The 14,743-nt window shown below is 51.4% G+C and overlaps 1 protein-coding gene across 2 annotated transcripts in view; it reads right to left on the bottom strand.

Moving 5' to 3' along the window:
* ZXDC (ZXD family zinc finger C) overlaps positions 1–14,743 on the bottom strand; it is a 38,778-nt gene that overhangs the window by 1,861 nt on the left and 22,174 nt on the right. For both annotated transcript variants that reach the window (XM_045989915.1, XM_045989917.1), the window contains 2 exons: positions 3,540–3,709; positions 1,405–1,506 (listed from right to left, as the gene is read on the bottom strand). In XM_045989915.1, the coding sequence (XP_045845871.1) occupies positions 1,405–1,506; positions 3,540–3,709 (272 nt within the window). The remainder of the gene's footprint in view (positions 1–1,404; positions 1,507–3,539; positions 3,710–14,743) is intronic.

Genomic DNA, 14,743 nt, shown 5'->3' with positions numbered 1-14,743 from the left:
TTCCCTTATTTTCACATATATTCCTTGAAGAAAGAAACTTGAGTGTAAACAAAAGGCAAAATGAACTTAATGCTACTGTGTTCTAGGTCTCCTCGGAAATGTCCTTGTTCAATTTATAGCCCTTCCCGGTTCGGTATGGGGAAGCTCCTCTCTCAGTCCCTAACTGCCTGTGGTTGTCATCGATGGCTGCACCTCCGCCCTCCTAGCCCACCTCCTCGCGCTAGAAGAACACGCCCCCAGCATTAGCTTTCGAGGCGATGGCAAACATCTTTTGGCCAATTATGTGTACACTGCCAGGTTTCTTTAAGAATGATCTCCTGGGTGGGAATGCCAGGCAGAACGGAGTCGACATCCGTGAGGTTTTCTGAATACACGATCCCCAACTGCACTGGAAGGAACCCCCACTGCAGCTGCCTGGGACCCCCACCCACACTTCTGCCTACCTGCGCTTTACTCGGTATTTATTTTTGACCTTTTAAGGAAAACGTTCAATAGCCCAATTTGAATACAAGAAAACTAAAATTATATGTGTAGGTCTTTTAAAAATACGTGTTTAAGGCTGAACTGCTAAAAATTTGATAAGCTACCTACTTTATCTTATAGCCAAATCTGAATTACCTATTACCACCAATACGTGGTTTATCCACTTACTTCAGCAAACTAACTCTCCTGCATCAGTTTTCCCAAAGGTCCAAAACTTGGCTGGCCTAGGGATGCCTGAGTGGCACACACAGTTAAGCGTCTGACTCTTGGTTTTGGCTCAGGTCTGATCTCAGGGTTGGGAGATCGAGCCCCATGTCCACTCCATGTTCAGTGCAGAATCTTCTTGGGTTTCTCCTCTCCCTCTGCCCCTGCCCCCCGACCCAAATAAATAAATAAATCTTTAAAAACAAACCCTGGCCAGCCTATTTCCCATAGGAGAAAATGACTAGAATTTTTTTTTTTTATATAGTCACAGAGCATTTTATTTTTTAAAGATATTTGTCAGAGAGAAAGAACGCACAAGCAGGGGGAGCAGCAGGCGGAGGAAGAAGCCGGCTTCTTGCTAAGCAAGGAGCCTGACATGGGACATCCTGGGGTCATGACCTGAGCTAAAGGCAGCCGCTTAACTGGATGAGCCACCCAGGTGTCCCGTGACTACAGTCTCTAAATAGAAAATACTTCGAGTGTATTAAATTTCACCTTATTGACAAGGAGGAGCTAAAAGGGGGGGGAAACCTGAGCTTTATTCTTAGTCTTTTGTTCCTCGGTCACTTACCCACCGTTTCTAGAAAGCAGCCAAACATCCCGGCCACCAACCCCGTGAGTGCCCACCAGAGCCCCACCTCTGCGGCAAGCCTCAGAAAGCTGAAAGCTTCCTGACAGTCTTACGAACAGACCCAAAGAGCTGTCAGGCATCCAGACCTGGAGGACGTAGACGGGCAAATCGACAGCGAACAGGGGGTGGAGGGCAGAAGGCTGCGGGCCGAGAACCGACGATGAGGCTGCGTCACCTGAGGGCTCGTCCTGGGGAGGCAATGGCATGTTTCATTTATCGAGCACAGTGACATTCCTCACTCTGGCCTGAGTCCCCGTCACTCTGAGACACAGCCCCCGGATTCCAGGTGAAGCCACACAGGGAGCCGGGTGAGGCCTGAGGACTCAGCAGTCACTGGAATCAGGGGCCGGGGGCTATTTACCTTTCCTCCTGGCCCTCAGTCTCTCCTCTTGCTCCCAGCTTGAGGCCCGTACCACCTGCCATCTGGTTGCTCCCTGCTCCCAAGCCCCTTCCCCAGAACTCCCCCACATTCAATACCTCCCCTTAGCCCAGACCCCGATTTCCCTCCCGCAGGCTGCTCCTGAACTCTGGCGGAGGCTCGCAGCAGCCTCCAGTGGCCACCTCACAGCACACGAGAAGGCCCGCCTCTGCCCCAGCCCACGGTCCAGCTGGAAGGGACAAAAGATCACCGGTCTCTGGGGAGAGGGAGGCACATAGGCTCCTGATATTCACGCAAGTAAGAAAAGGGACACTATCTAACCTTTCAGCTTTCACCTGCACACCCAGCCCACGGCGGCCCACGGCCCTGCCACTCAGCTCTGGATGCCACCGCCCCATCAGCCCAGCCCTTCCCAGGCCTCAAGAACCTTCTGTGCCAAGCACCATCATCCCCACTTCACAGACAATAAAACCGAGGCCCGGAGTACTTAAGCAACAAGACAGCACTAACTGTAACGGGAAAGGTAGAGAATCGAAAGTGAGTTCTCTCTGCCTCAAGGCTCACGCCTTCAACTGGATGTCTCAAAGAGCAACTTCTCCCTTTCCAATGAACGCCTTTTCAGGGATGCATCAGCTTCCTTGAAGTTTCCATCCGAACCTCCAGTACCACCTTCCCCACGTCTCACCTGCCAGCCATGAGCAGGCTCAGAAGGGCTCTGCTGCTCCTCCCCCCACCTCCACAGCCCTCATCTCAGGAGAGCCCTGGCCTCGTTACTGCTCCAACACCCTGGCCCCACACCTGTTCTCCTGCTCACCTCTGCAGACCAGCCTTCCCAGGCCCCACCCCCACCAAAAGCTCACACTAGCTGCTTGTTTTCTGTAAGAGCAAAGGATGCTCACTGGCCCCATCTTCCAGGCCCTCCCCAAGCCCCACCTAGGCCATCCACCCTCTTATACTCTTCATAACCAGCTTGGTCCTATCTCAACGAGCTTCTCCCAGGACGACATGCCCCCAGGATCTGGACAGCCTCCTCTTCGGAGTCAGCTCGGCACTCAGAAGTCCTTGGGTACCTGTGCCTTCCCAGGCCCAAGGTATTCTACGGCCCCAGAGTACCATGAACACGGGAAATCCTCAGGGACGAGGTGGCAATGAGATCAGGCCAGGTCAGAGCTACAGAGCCTCAGCTGCTAGCCTCTTCTCTCCCCAGACAATCCCAATTCATTGTCCCTCTGCTGGACCCTCAAAAAGGACACTGCAGACAAAGGTGCCCATAGAGCTGCAGTCAAGGTGTCCGGTGAGCGTTCACGGAGTGGCTGCCAGCTGCAGGCACCTGCTAGGCCCCGGCACAACCCAAGAGGTGGCTGGCCTGCCCTCGAGGGGCTCATTTTGTAGGGAAGAAGGGCAGGTGAGGGGGTAGGGAGCCAGCATCCTTAGCACATAAAGGCCATATCCTCGGCGCGCCGCGGATGCTCCCCAGACACAGAACTGCCAAGCTGCGCGAGCAAAGCCCCTTCACCCCAGCCCTGAAAAGAGCAGTGGGGTCTAGGGAGGGGCAGGGCTGTGCCAGGTGTCCCGTGGCTCACTGCTTACTTCATGGGGACACAGAAGCGTCAATCCTAGTAAAGACGGAAACTCAGACAAACAGAGAAGGGCAGGGCAGGAGGAAGGCAGGAGCTGGGGTGATGGAGACATCATCCAGGACTTAGGACATCAGAAGCAGCGTGGAGGGCAGTTCCTGAGAGGATGGAGCACTAGAGGGTGGGGGCTCTGGGAGACGCGGCCTGAAGCCTGGCCCCCGCTCCCGCCCCGTGACCAGCGTCCTCCGGGCTCGCTGGCTCTTACCTGCAGTAGCTGGAGCTGAACGCACTGCACTCCGGCCTCCGGAGCCGGTGCTGGCTGACCTCCGCGGGGCAGCACAAGGCTCCCACACAACCAGCCAGGCTGGCTCGTGTGCAAGTGAGTCGGGCTGACTTTGCCACCTTTCTTTTTCCTCTGAGCGGACCCTGAGGCTCCTACGATGAAAAAGACAAACTGACACATGCAGGGTACCGTGCCTCATGGAGGCCACGCTCTGGGGACACGGCCTCCCCATCGTCATTGTGCACAGCCCTGAGGGCTTCAAACTAGTCAATAGGGAGAGTCACGGGCTTCAGAGGCGCGAAGAAACAAGATTTTGATTAGAAACCGTAGCAAACCTACATACGCGTCTCCAGGACGCTCGGCGATCAGAACCCCAGTGCCCATTTCACGGGGGCAGAGGCTCCTCCTTACCCTGCAACGCCAAGAGCTGCAGGCACACGGGAGATCCCCGACACAGTGGAGCTCAAACAGCGGGCAGGGCTACACAGTCGCAGGAAAGGAACAAGGGAAGGATGCCAGCCACCCTTAGGCTGTTTTCTGTCCAGCTTCGTCCTCAAAAGTCATCTCTCTGCTGATCTCACAAAAACATACTTTTAAAAATAATAAAGTACAAAGAAAAATAAAAACAATCCAGACACCCAGAAAGGGTTTCTCTGACACCCACGTGCTTTGTGAGCAGTGCAAAACCCCAAGGGCAGTGGCCTGGATTCAAATCCTGGCTCCACCCCTGACTCTGCTACCTGACCTTGGAGAAGCAACTTAAGCCCTCACCTCAGTGTTCCCTACCTGTGAAATGGGAACAACACTCCCTACCTCAAAGTTTTGGGAGGATTAAGTAGAGAAGTGATGCAAGTTGAGAACAGGGCCTGGGTCCTAGTAAGCGCCAAGGAATTTCAGGTGCTGTGACAGCTGTGGCCGGAGAGCCCGGGAAAGGTGTACACGAGTGACTTCATAAAGACAATTTTACAGTGCGTCGTACAAGTTAACAAGGATAAAAGCATCTGATTTTTGTTGAATTTAATAAAATGAAAAGAACAAGTGAAACTGAAGGATGTGCTGAACTTCTAGAAAACACGTCTTTGTGAAAATGTCTAACGACCTAGTGTTACAGGGGAAAGAGGAAACACGTGAGAGGCTGCATTCTTTGTGTAGGTCTCTGTACTCGAAGCTTCCATCTTAAACAGGAACAGCTGACTCTGACACACAGGACAAGCCGCCTCTGTCAGAGCAAGTTCTTGACACCAACACCAGCTCCTCTACCTCAGGGAGCCCAGGCCCCTCCCGCTGGCTCAGCTCCGGCCGCTGGCCGAGCTTCTCCCCACTGCGGTGCAGCTTCCAGCCGGCAGACCAGGGCTGGGACGAGGGTGAGGGGCTACGGCCTGGGATCCACTCTGAGAAACTCCTCGTCACTCGCTCGTCTCCCTACACACACGCACGCTACTCCCCTCAACTCCGGCTTTTCCCTGAATGTGTTGTTGGGCTTTGAACCCTTTTATCCCCTAGCATCTTCCCTGCGATAAATACAGGTATGTAAATTAAAATTCTAGTTTTAACAAAAATTTAAATACACATTCTAGGAGTTGAAATCTTCATGTGAAAAATCAAGTTACTATTGCAATAATTAATAACACAAGCCCAACCGGAGTAACCAAACCTACTAGAAACTTTGACGGTGATGGAGTATCGAAAGCTTAGAACCCATAGACAACAGCATGACTGCCTGTTTTCCAGGAGGCTCATGGGGCTGGGGGTCAGTACTACTCATTGCTAAACTCAGAGGCCTTTTGCCAAAGAAAAAAGTATTTTAAATACAATGCCCGTGTGCTTTAAATGTCATTTCATCGCAATCGCAGCACTCTGCAGCTGCAGCTAAGGGAGCCCACGCAGCACCGGCAGTCTGTACTGTCAGGACGGTGCTCCTTCCCCCCGAAAGGTCTAATTCCATTTTTCGGTTCAAATAAGCATACTGAAACATGGTTCAAGGGATATTATGAAAGCCACTATGAAATCAAGGATGGAAAGCATCAAGTGATGCATCATTTTAAGCTACCTTTAAAAGCAAGATTTAAATATGTATATTAATGCTTATTACCGAGCTTTGTAAGACAAAAACCAGGTCATTCTGAGCCATTTCTAGTCTACGTCGTAAGGAGTCAATGAAAGCCGTGTGGCTCATACTCTGCGTTACCTGCGAAGCAAGAAGAATGACCAAAGCCTTGTGTCCCTTTACTAGCTGTGTGCTGGCATGTATGCTCTGCAAACGATGGGGAAATTAGGTAAAAACCATGTGAACAACATCAGAAATAGACCCCACTTAATTCTGCTGGACATGAGCGTTACAGGCTTCCATCACCAACAGTATACACTGCTGAAAAACGAGCCAGTGACGGGAACGTAACTGTTTTTGTTAAAGGGACGCAAGAGGCAGCAGTTTGGTAACAGGCAGACAGACTGCACCCAGAACACTTGGTGACGCATCACAGGCTGACCTGTACGAGCACACGCGTCACCACGTTCTCTTTACAGCCCGTCCTGTCGTCTGGCACCTGCACTCTGGTTACTCCTGCAGATGCCACAGTTCCACTGAGAATCACCGCCCCTAACCGCAGGTGCTCTGGGACCTTCTGCGGTTAACAACTCCCCCGGTGATGAAATGTTCCCAGAGCTAAAAGGAATTGCTTGGGCTTACATACACCGCTTTCATGGGACTCCCCGTAAAAGCAGCTGCTGCTAGGACGAGAGAAGGGTGGGAAAGGTAAGGGCTGACCCCACCCCCAAGGCCCCCTATGCTGTATGTCACCTCAGAACATCTCAGCATGCCCACCTAGGAAAACCGGTGCATAAGGGAGGCCAAGCTGGCCACAGAGCCCCAAGGCAGTCTTGATGCCTGCATGAATGGATCCATACCAGGCACCTCCCTGAAGCCAGCACTCTGAAGTATCCTGGGTCCCGGGCTCTGGAAGACTGCGTTTATATGCGCCCAGGGGGTGCTGTGCCACAGGGAGCTTGGTGGTGGGGAAGGACTCACTGTCGGGAAGGAAAGACGGACAGGAACGCCTGCAGAAGTCCTGGGCCCAAATGCACGGTCTCTAAGGTTATAAATGGAAGACGGCTATGGGAAAGTGGACTCGCTCAGACTAGCCATGCTCGCCTCCCCTTCAAAGTCTTCTGGTGCACCCAAGGTCCCAGAGCTCAGGCTGAGCACTGCCCATTGGTACCCTGAGAAAGCTGCGAGGGAAGAAGGCAGGGCCAGGAGAGGGGAACGAGAGCTGATGCGCTGAGCACCCTGCACCGGGCGTCCAGACTCCCTGCTCCAGAGAAAAAACACCCTGCTGACTTGCGGGCGCCATTGGGGCAGGTGCTGGGTTACGTGACCCCAGACGGTACATTGTCCCATCCGACAGTGTGCCATCACCGCGTACAATGTCTGAAAATCCCACCCTTCCAGAGTCAGCTATACAAGTCCACCAAGCCACGGATGCCGGAGGCTTAAAGCTGACCCACGGCCTCCACACAGGACCCTACAATGGCCATGCAGCCGTCCTCACTAGAAAAAGATGTCACAGCACTGCATGGAACGTGACCAACTTAACCTACAGACCAATGTCAAGAAACATAAAAAACTTCTTTCTCACGGTAGAAATCCAGAAAACCTTAGAGAGCAAGTCATCTTCAAATGAACTGAATTTTGCTTCAGTAATCTCAACATTTACCTGAAACACTGGATTGTGCTCGATAACCTAAAAGAGCAGGGAGAGGACAGAAGGATAAAGCCGGCCAGCAGGTCAGCTTCTGGCTAAGGAGACCTAAAAGACAACCCTATTTGGGCGTGAAATAGCCAAGCGAGCTAGAGTACGCCACTGCGTGCCCCGACTCCCCAACTCACCGGTGCACCGCGCTGCAGCACGACCATGACCAGAATTAGGTGAGGGCTCAGGGGAAGGGCTCTGCCGGCATACCTCCCGAAGTCGCCCCTAGGCTGACAGCTACAGAACCCAGTACCACCCCAAGCATGTGGCCTCCTCACCCCGGAAGGGCTCTGTGCTGAGTATGGTCAGCTCTCTATCCTGCATACTGCGGGCTCCCATGGCTCACGTGCTCCCCCCACCAGGTGTGCGGGAGGGGCCTGATAACCTTGGGCTCTGCTGGGGATCCTCACTGAACCAGAGAGCGCAGCAACCTGTCTCAGTAACTATTCCCCAGCTCTCCTAGGGACGGGAGGCTGGCCCCGTTATGTATCCTGGATGGTGGAGGGCACTGAAGCCCAACCCATGAAGGGGCTCTTCGTAGTTCCTGACGTGGTCTGTCCTACACGGCTGGGAAAGAATAAACCACAAACGTGTATTTATTCACACGGGAAAATAGTCATGTTTATAAAAGCAAAAAGCAGGTAAAAATATATGTGCATCATTTCTTTAAAAAAAGTAACAGGTGTAGTTTATACACATGGGAAAATGTTCAACATCAAAATGCCGGAAGCGGTTTTCCCTGGGTGGTGGAACTCCGGTGGGGGGAGAAGCGTGTACGAAATCACCATTACTTTTCCCAAAGAGTAAACCCACGTTACCAGAACCACTGACGGGCTGTGCAGCCTTCGCTTACTGGCCTGCGTGCCTCTGCTCCGGCTGTCCCCAGCTGCCTAGATGGCCTGCTCCCCGCCAGAGCCCCGGCCCACTTTCATCTCCAACACTCCTCAGAGGCCTGTGTCACCAGGGCGGTGGTCTCCCTGACCCATGCCCTCTCTTTTTTGAAGTCTGCATGGAGACTTTAACGAAGTTATTCTTCCAGATGAACTTAAAATGCACAGGTGGTTTTCTTCTTTTAAAAAGTTCCTTTGGGGTTTTAAAGGAACTGAATAAAGGATGTAAATTACAGAACAGAGTGTTCACTTGGATGAAGTGGCTGTGGACAGGGCCTCACCCAGGCCCAGCCTCTAGGTCACTGGTGAAACCGATACTTCCGCACTTTCATTGCCATTATGAATGAGATCTATTTTCCATTACTGTTTTTTCCAATTACTGTAATAGAAAAGCTACTCCTGTGATACATGCAAACACTTTTGTACAATTAGCTACTTAGTTATCCTTATTTATAATTGAGTCTACCTCTTGGGTTTTCTAAGCCCAGTAATCATCATCGATAGGTAATCACATCTTCCTATTCATCAGCTTTTCTCTAAAGCTTCCATAAAAACGTCCAATACTGTTGAAGTGCCGGCCTCGCTGCCTCTTCCGACTGTAATGGGAACACATTGCCTCATTGAAAACAATGCTGACTGCTATTCTAACTTGCTATTATTACGGAAATCTTTTTTAGTTCCCAGTTAAGGTTTATGATTTTTAAAAATCAGCGATGATTAATTTTCTCAACTGCCTTGTTCAGAATCGGTGAAGATAGCAGCTTCCTGATGTGGCAAATTACGTTGACGGCTGCTTAACCTTGGCCCACCTGCAACCTTGGACCAGCCCTAATCGTCCGGAACCCAGGTGCTAGTATTTTACCCGGGAGCTCCACAACCGCTTCACTCGCTGAAGGGGAGACGCTGTTCTTGTGTGTTGTACAGCTGACAGGCTGGTTGAAGGTTCTGGAGCCGGTCAGCCTGGGCTTCTACCCCCAGCACAGTCACCCATCAGCTGTGTAGCCCCCATCAACTGCATCTCTCTGTGCCTCGGGTTCCTCATCCAGACAATGGGGTATGAGCACCTGCATCTCTCAGGCTTGCCGTGAGAACCATGCTCGGTGTATAGTCAGCTTGAGTTAATGCCCCCCTCTGTCAGGTGCAGCACGGGGTACGCTTCCTGAATGGCTGCTACGTGACATGTGTCCGGTGATTCGCTGTCTCTTCATGCTTTATCATTCTTTCAACAAATATCGATGGACTCTTTACTCCACTGGGTACGGGGCTAGAATGGTGAGCCTTACCATGAAGCCTACAACTGGCTACCTGTGTCCTAAGTACAGCTGTTTCCCAGGGACACAGAGATGGGCCTACAATCCACACTCGATGATGAAGCCCAACAGCATCCTGGAAACAGAAGGGGCCAGTGGTGGCAAGAGGCCTTGGAAAAGGTTTGGGTAACACCGCAGCCATAATGCAGTCACGGCCCTGGAGAAACTGCTCACATTAGGGGATCCATCAGGGTCTCATCAGGGCCCCAGGAACACTCAAGGTACTACACCCAGCTGGATGTCATGCCGACATGTATACCAGTGACGGTGCACTAATGAGCAAACACCCTAGTCAGCATGGCCTGTAGGCACCACCACCCCCAGAATCCAGAAGAGGGACAGTGCACATAAACCAGACTATGTTAGGGGCTGCCCAGCAAGAACTGAGACCACGGGGGAGATACAGCTATTGTCATAAAACTCCCACTAAAGTGGAACGAGAGCAAGGTCCTGGTTACCCCTTCCTCCCTCCACCTAATCTCCTGCCAGTGCTCCTGCTGGCCAACCCTGGCTGGGAGCCTAGGAAAGACAGTTCCTGAGGCTGTGAAGGTCAAACCAGCAAGTCAGGAAGGGTGACTCAGACTTCACAGAAAAAGGCTGTATAGGAGCTCCCAGGGGGACAGACTATGGGACAGAGTACATCCCCAGGTGCCATCCATAGTTCAGGACAACCAAAGCACGTATGCCAGGCCAAGGAGAGCAGGCCGGGGCTCCCAGGGCACGGTTCCCACCTCTGTCAGCTGAACTGTAAGAGCCAGGGGCCCAAAACCACATAGACACAAGCCCTGCCGTTGTTTCCTTATTCTGCTCCAACAGGAGGTAACTGTACAGAAGTATGTGTTGTGATGAGCAAAACCTACATGGAATTCAACAAAGCACGGGGTCCTCCAACCAGCACTGGGCTGTCTGACAAGAGTCCTCGAGTGTAATCCACATGACCACCTAGGAAGACGGGTCCTGTACCGCCTCCTGGAATAGAGGATGCTGCTGCAGCCAGAGGGCAGACACGTGCCCAAGGCCACTGAGACCGCACGAGCAGACCTCAACTGCATTCCAGACTCCTGAGTCGGTGCTCTGATCCCCAGACACTGCCGTCTGGCACTGTCCCCACAAATCACCTCATGTGGCAGCAGAACTCTCAAATGCGTGGCCAAGCCAATCACATCTTTCGTGAACAAAGGCCTCCTCCTCACCGGGGTTAGGGACCTGCCAGAGAGGGCCCTCAGCAGGCTTCCACGCTCCCCTGGCAGCGAGATGAGAGGACCTACAGGGAAACAGGCATCTACCTGGGAGACAGAAAGGAAGCGAGATGCACTCCAGCAGGGAACAGCACAGGGCAGGCACACAGCTAACAGAAACCAAAGTAAGTGACCGCTGCTCATCAGTAAAGGGCGGACCTAGAGGACCAGGACTGAGAAAATGCGTATCACCTGCTCACTGTCCCAGTGCAGGACACCTCAACTCACAGTCGATTCAGGGATAGGAGGCCACATTTCCCCACCAGCACAACTGGAAGATGGCTGCCACCACGCCCCTGTATCCTGCTTCAGGATATCTCTGGCTATGCCAGCCCTCAAAACCACAGCTCCAGTCCAGGGACCACATGGACCCTAAGCTCATAGGAACAATGACCAGAGATGGCTGTGGGCCTGGCCACAAGTGCACCGCCAGGAGACTCACGCCACAAAGAGCTGCTCAAGGCAAACATGCTGTGCTTACCCTAGCCTGCAGGGTCTAAGCCTGGCCAGGTGAAGGCCAGCGGTGCAGAGGGAACTACCACGGACAGCTAGAGCAAAGTCATCCAGTACCTAAAAGCAAAGACCAGACCAGACCGCCTCCCCACAGCCTGCAAGCCACTTTGCATGCTGTCACAGGCCCCATCTGTCCTCCAGGGTGCCTAAACGGAGTCCACAGGGTATGAGAAAGCCCTGAGAGATTCTGACGCACACTGTCCCACACCATCAGAGGGGGCTTTCTCTGGCTGCAGTCCAGACTCCCCATCCACCAACCGGGGAGCTTCATGACACTCGAGTTGACAATCCACTCTTTCAGGAGTGCCTGTGTGAACGTTCCCAGAATCCTCTTCTAGAAAAAGAGTTACAGTTGCCTCCGCTCCCCAGTTAATGGACAGTCTGCATGGGGGCCTTCCTCCTGTCTCCCTCAGTGTGGCCCTTCTGCTCTCAGCACGGCAGCAACAGGAAGCAATGGGAGGAGCCTGGTGATATATGCCCCCAAATTTTTGCTTTAATGTGAGAAAAAAAAATTTTTTTAATATATATGTATATATACTATAAAAAATAGATCACTGACTTAATTTCATGGCTCAATCCAACCCAATTATTCAAACATTCACGTGGCACAGACTGACCAGTGGCACCAAGCAGTCTATCAGCTCCCCTCCATCTGCACGCCCACCTTCCCGTGCTGGACAAGCTGGCGAGGCTACAGGAGCCACAGAGGGGCCCTGCCCCATGCTGCCTGGCCCCTCTGCCCGCTTCCTGCTGCTCTCATCATCCCTTTCTGGGCAGAGAAACCAATTCCAGACTATTCCTGTCTCGGTTTACAGGGGAAGCAGCTGGAGAGCCCCCCCAAGTGCCTCAGGTGCAACCCAAAAACCTCCACTGGTACACTCCACCCCAGGGTGGGGCAGAGGGGACCACTGTTCTGGTTCCCACTACTTAGATAGGGGTGGCTAATATTTATTTTCTAATTATGTAGTTCATGTGTTTTCAAATACAGAAAATGAAAATGATGAAAAATGATTTAAAAACTCAATCTTAACCCTCAGAAAAAAACTACTAACCCTGCAAGGGTATATGTTCTACCATTTTTGTTTCTGTGCAAATACATACACAATGTGTCTACCGACAACACACCCAGCTTTTCTTACGAACACAAACTTCCTAAAAATATGCACCAACTGTGCCGCTTTCCTGGCAGACACGAGCGATATTTAGTAATACACAGCTCAGCACTGGGCAGCAGCTGGCACATGTCCGTTGACGTAGATCCCTGGATATTTCCTTGAGATAAGTTACAACACAGTCATTTCACGACTGGACATTACGCGAATCTTCTGGCTCTTGCAAACAGTATCAAGTGACCATCCAGAAATGTCACACCGCATCCCCATGTTCCACGCACACCCCTGTGGGCTCTGGGTTTCCTTGTCTCTGAAGGAGCACCAAGCACATCCCCTCTGCTTCCTCATGTGTTGGCTGCCTTCTGCACAGTGCCTACTCATGTCCCGTCCCCATCTTTCCTCTTACTTCATGCTGTGTACACTCACTTAAAACCTTTCAGCGTCCACCGATCTCCAAGGCCTGGGCCTCTGCTCTGCTCTGCTGAGGGCATCCGTACCCTCTGAGCAGTGAGCGCAGTGGGGGAGCGGCTCTGGCGGCCCAGCTGTAGAGCAGACTGGTAGTTAAGTCTTTACCTTAGGGAGCTACTGTGAAGATACACAAGCTAAATCATGTAAAGCACACAGATGAGGGCAAAGCAAGTGTTGGCTATCCAGAGAGCTTTCCATGCTTTTAAAAAACCTGACACCTCTTGTCTTCTTTCTTTATCCTGTATGGAATTTAGCCTCTTTTTCCCAAAAGGCCATCACTCATTTGCCAATAACAAGAGCCACCTTGGCACATACAAGAGTGTCGGTCTTAGGCCTATCGATCAATGTGTGTCCCTGTGTCCTGGCCTACGGATCACAGCCCCATCACAGCTTCAGTGGTTGACGCCTGTGAGATGTCCCCCCAAACACAGAGCAACACCTCCAGGCTCGTTTCCCATGCATCCTCAGGAATCCCTAACCATGGGTTCCCACACGAGTGTCCTCAGAATTTCAAATAGAATTGCATGAAATACTGTGGGAAGAGTTAGCACGCCTGCAATAATGACTTCTTCCTCTCCCAAACCCAGAGCTGTCCACAACCCTTTTGGACCCATCTTTAAGACAGATCCAGGATTTACCCACCTCTTCCCACCGGCAGCCACCATCTGCCCACGGCCACGGTCATTTCCTACTGGGGACTACAAGGAACCCCCTACCTGCAGTCCTTGCCCCTTACAGTTTATTTTCAGAAGAGCAGCTGGAATGATCCTTTTCAAAAGACCCTGTCACTTTTCTAATTATGTCCCTATATCTCCCCATCTGACTCGGAGTGAAAGCCAAAGTTTCAACAGTTCCGAAACCCTTAGCAGCCCTCAACAGCCCAGCCTCCCACCAGCTCTCTGACCACTTCAGTAAAGGACCCCCTGGGCCTCCAAACTCTAACAACAAAGGTCTTTCTGCTGAGAGCACTTTCTAGCCTCAGGCTCACAGGGACTTTGCCCAGATCCATCCTCATGGCTTCCTTTCTCACCTTTGTCAAGGGTCTCCTCCTCTGTTGAGGCGGCTTTCTACCCTACTATAAACCGCAAAGGATCACATACCCGTTCCTTGTCGTATTCACATTTACCATTTGATTTACTGTTTTTGTTTATCCAAAGCTCCCCCGCCCCCTCCCCAGCTCCCATATCAGAATGTAAGCAGTGGTATCCCTGCATGGCACTCGGTAGGGGACATGTATCAAAACAGGAGTCAGGACATCTGGAAGCATTGTTTCTTCTCTCAGTCCCAAGTTTTGTTGTCTCCTCTCTTCCTTTATGTCCTGCCCACTTATGAAATCTCCCCCTAATTGTTCTAGAATTTTTGTTGCTACTGCACATGAGCTGTTCTCTCTGCTGCATTTCCTAACTAGCTACTGCTGCCACACAGGACACTGCCAATGGTTTATAAGTGGTCACTTCGATGTCTTTTAAGTTTTAACCAGTTTTCACTTGATTCTATGGGGTTTTCTTCCCTATGAGCTCCTATTTTTCTTGATTTCAATGGCAAGAACATCCAGAGCAATGTTAAATGGCAAGGGTTAACAATGATAATAAAAGCAATTCTGGCAGGCATGTAGAATGCCTTCGGTAAGCCACCAGTGAGTTATGATGTTGGCTCTTAGTTTGGGCTACGGAATCTTTATTGCATTCCTAATTCTATCAATAATGGATACCAATTTTTTCAATAAATACATAATCTAGTGAGAAAATAACATAACCCAAGTACCAGACTTCCTAACATTAATCACTCGCAAGCTATAGGACTAAACCCCACTTGGTCAGAATATTAAAATATTTTGCCAAATCCTAAGTGTATTTTTTTAAAGTCATCAATCACAGCTCTCCTTTTGGAGGCGATCCCTGTCAGG

This window comes from Meles meles, chromosome 20 (assembly GCF_922984935.1).
Source record: "Meles meles chromosome 20, mMelMel3.1 paternal haplotype, whole genome shotgun sequence".
NCBI classification, from domain to species: Eukaryota; Metazoa; Chordata; class Mammalia; order Carnivora; family Mustelidae; genus Meles; species Meles meles.
The sequence above is the reverse complement of the archived record's forward strand: the minus strand, read 5'-3'. Positions and strand labels throughout refer to the sequence as shown.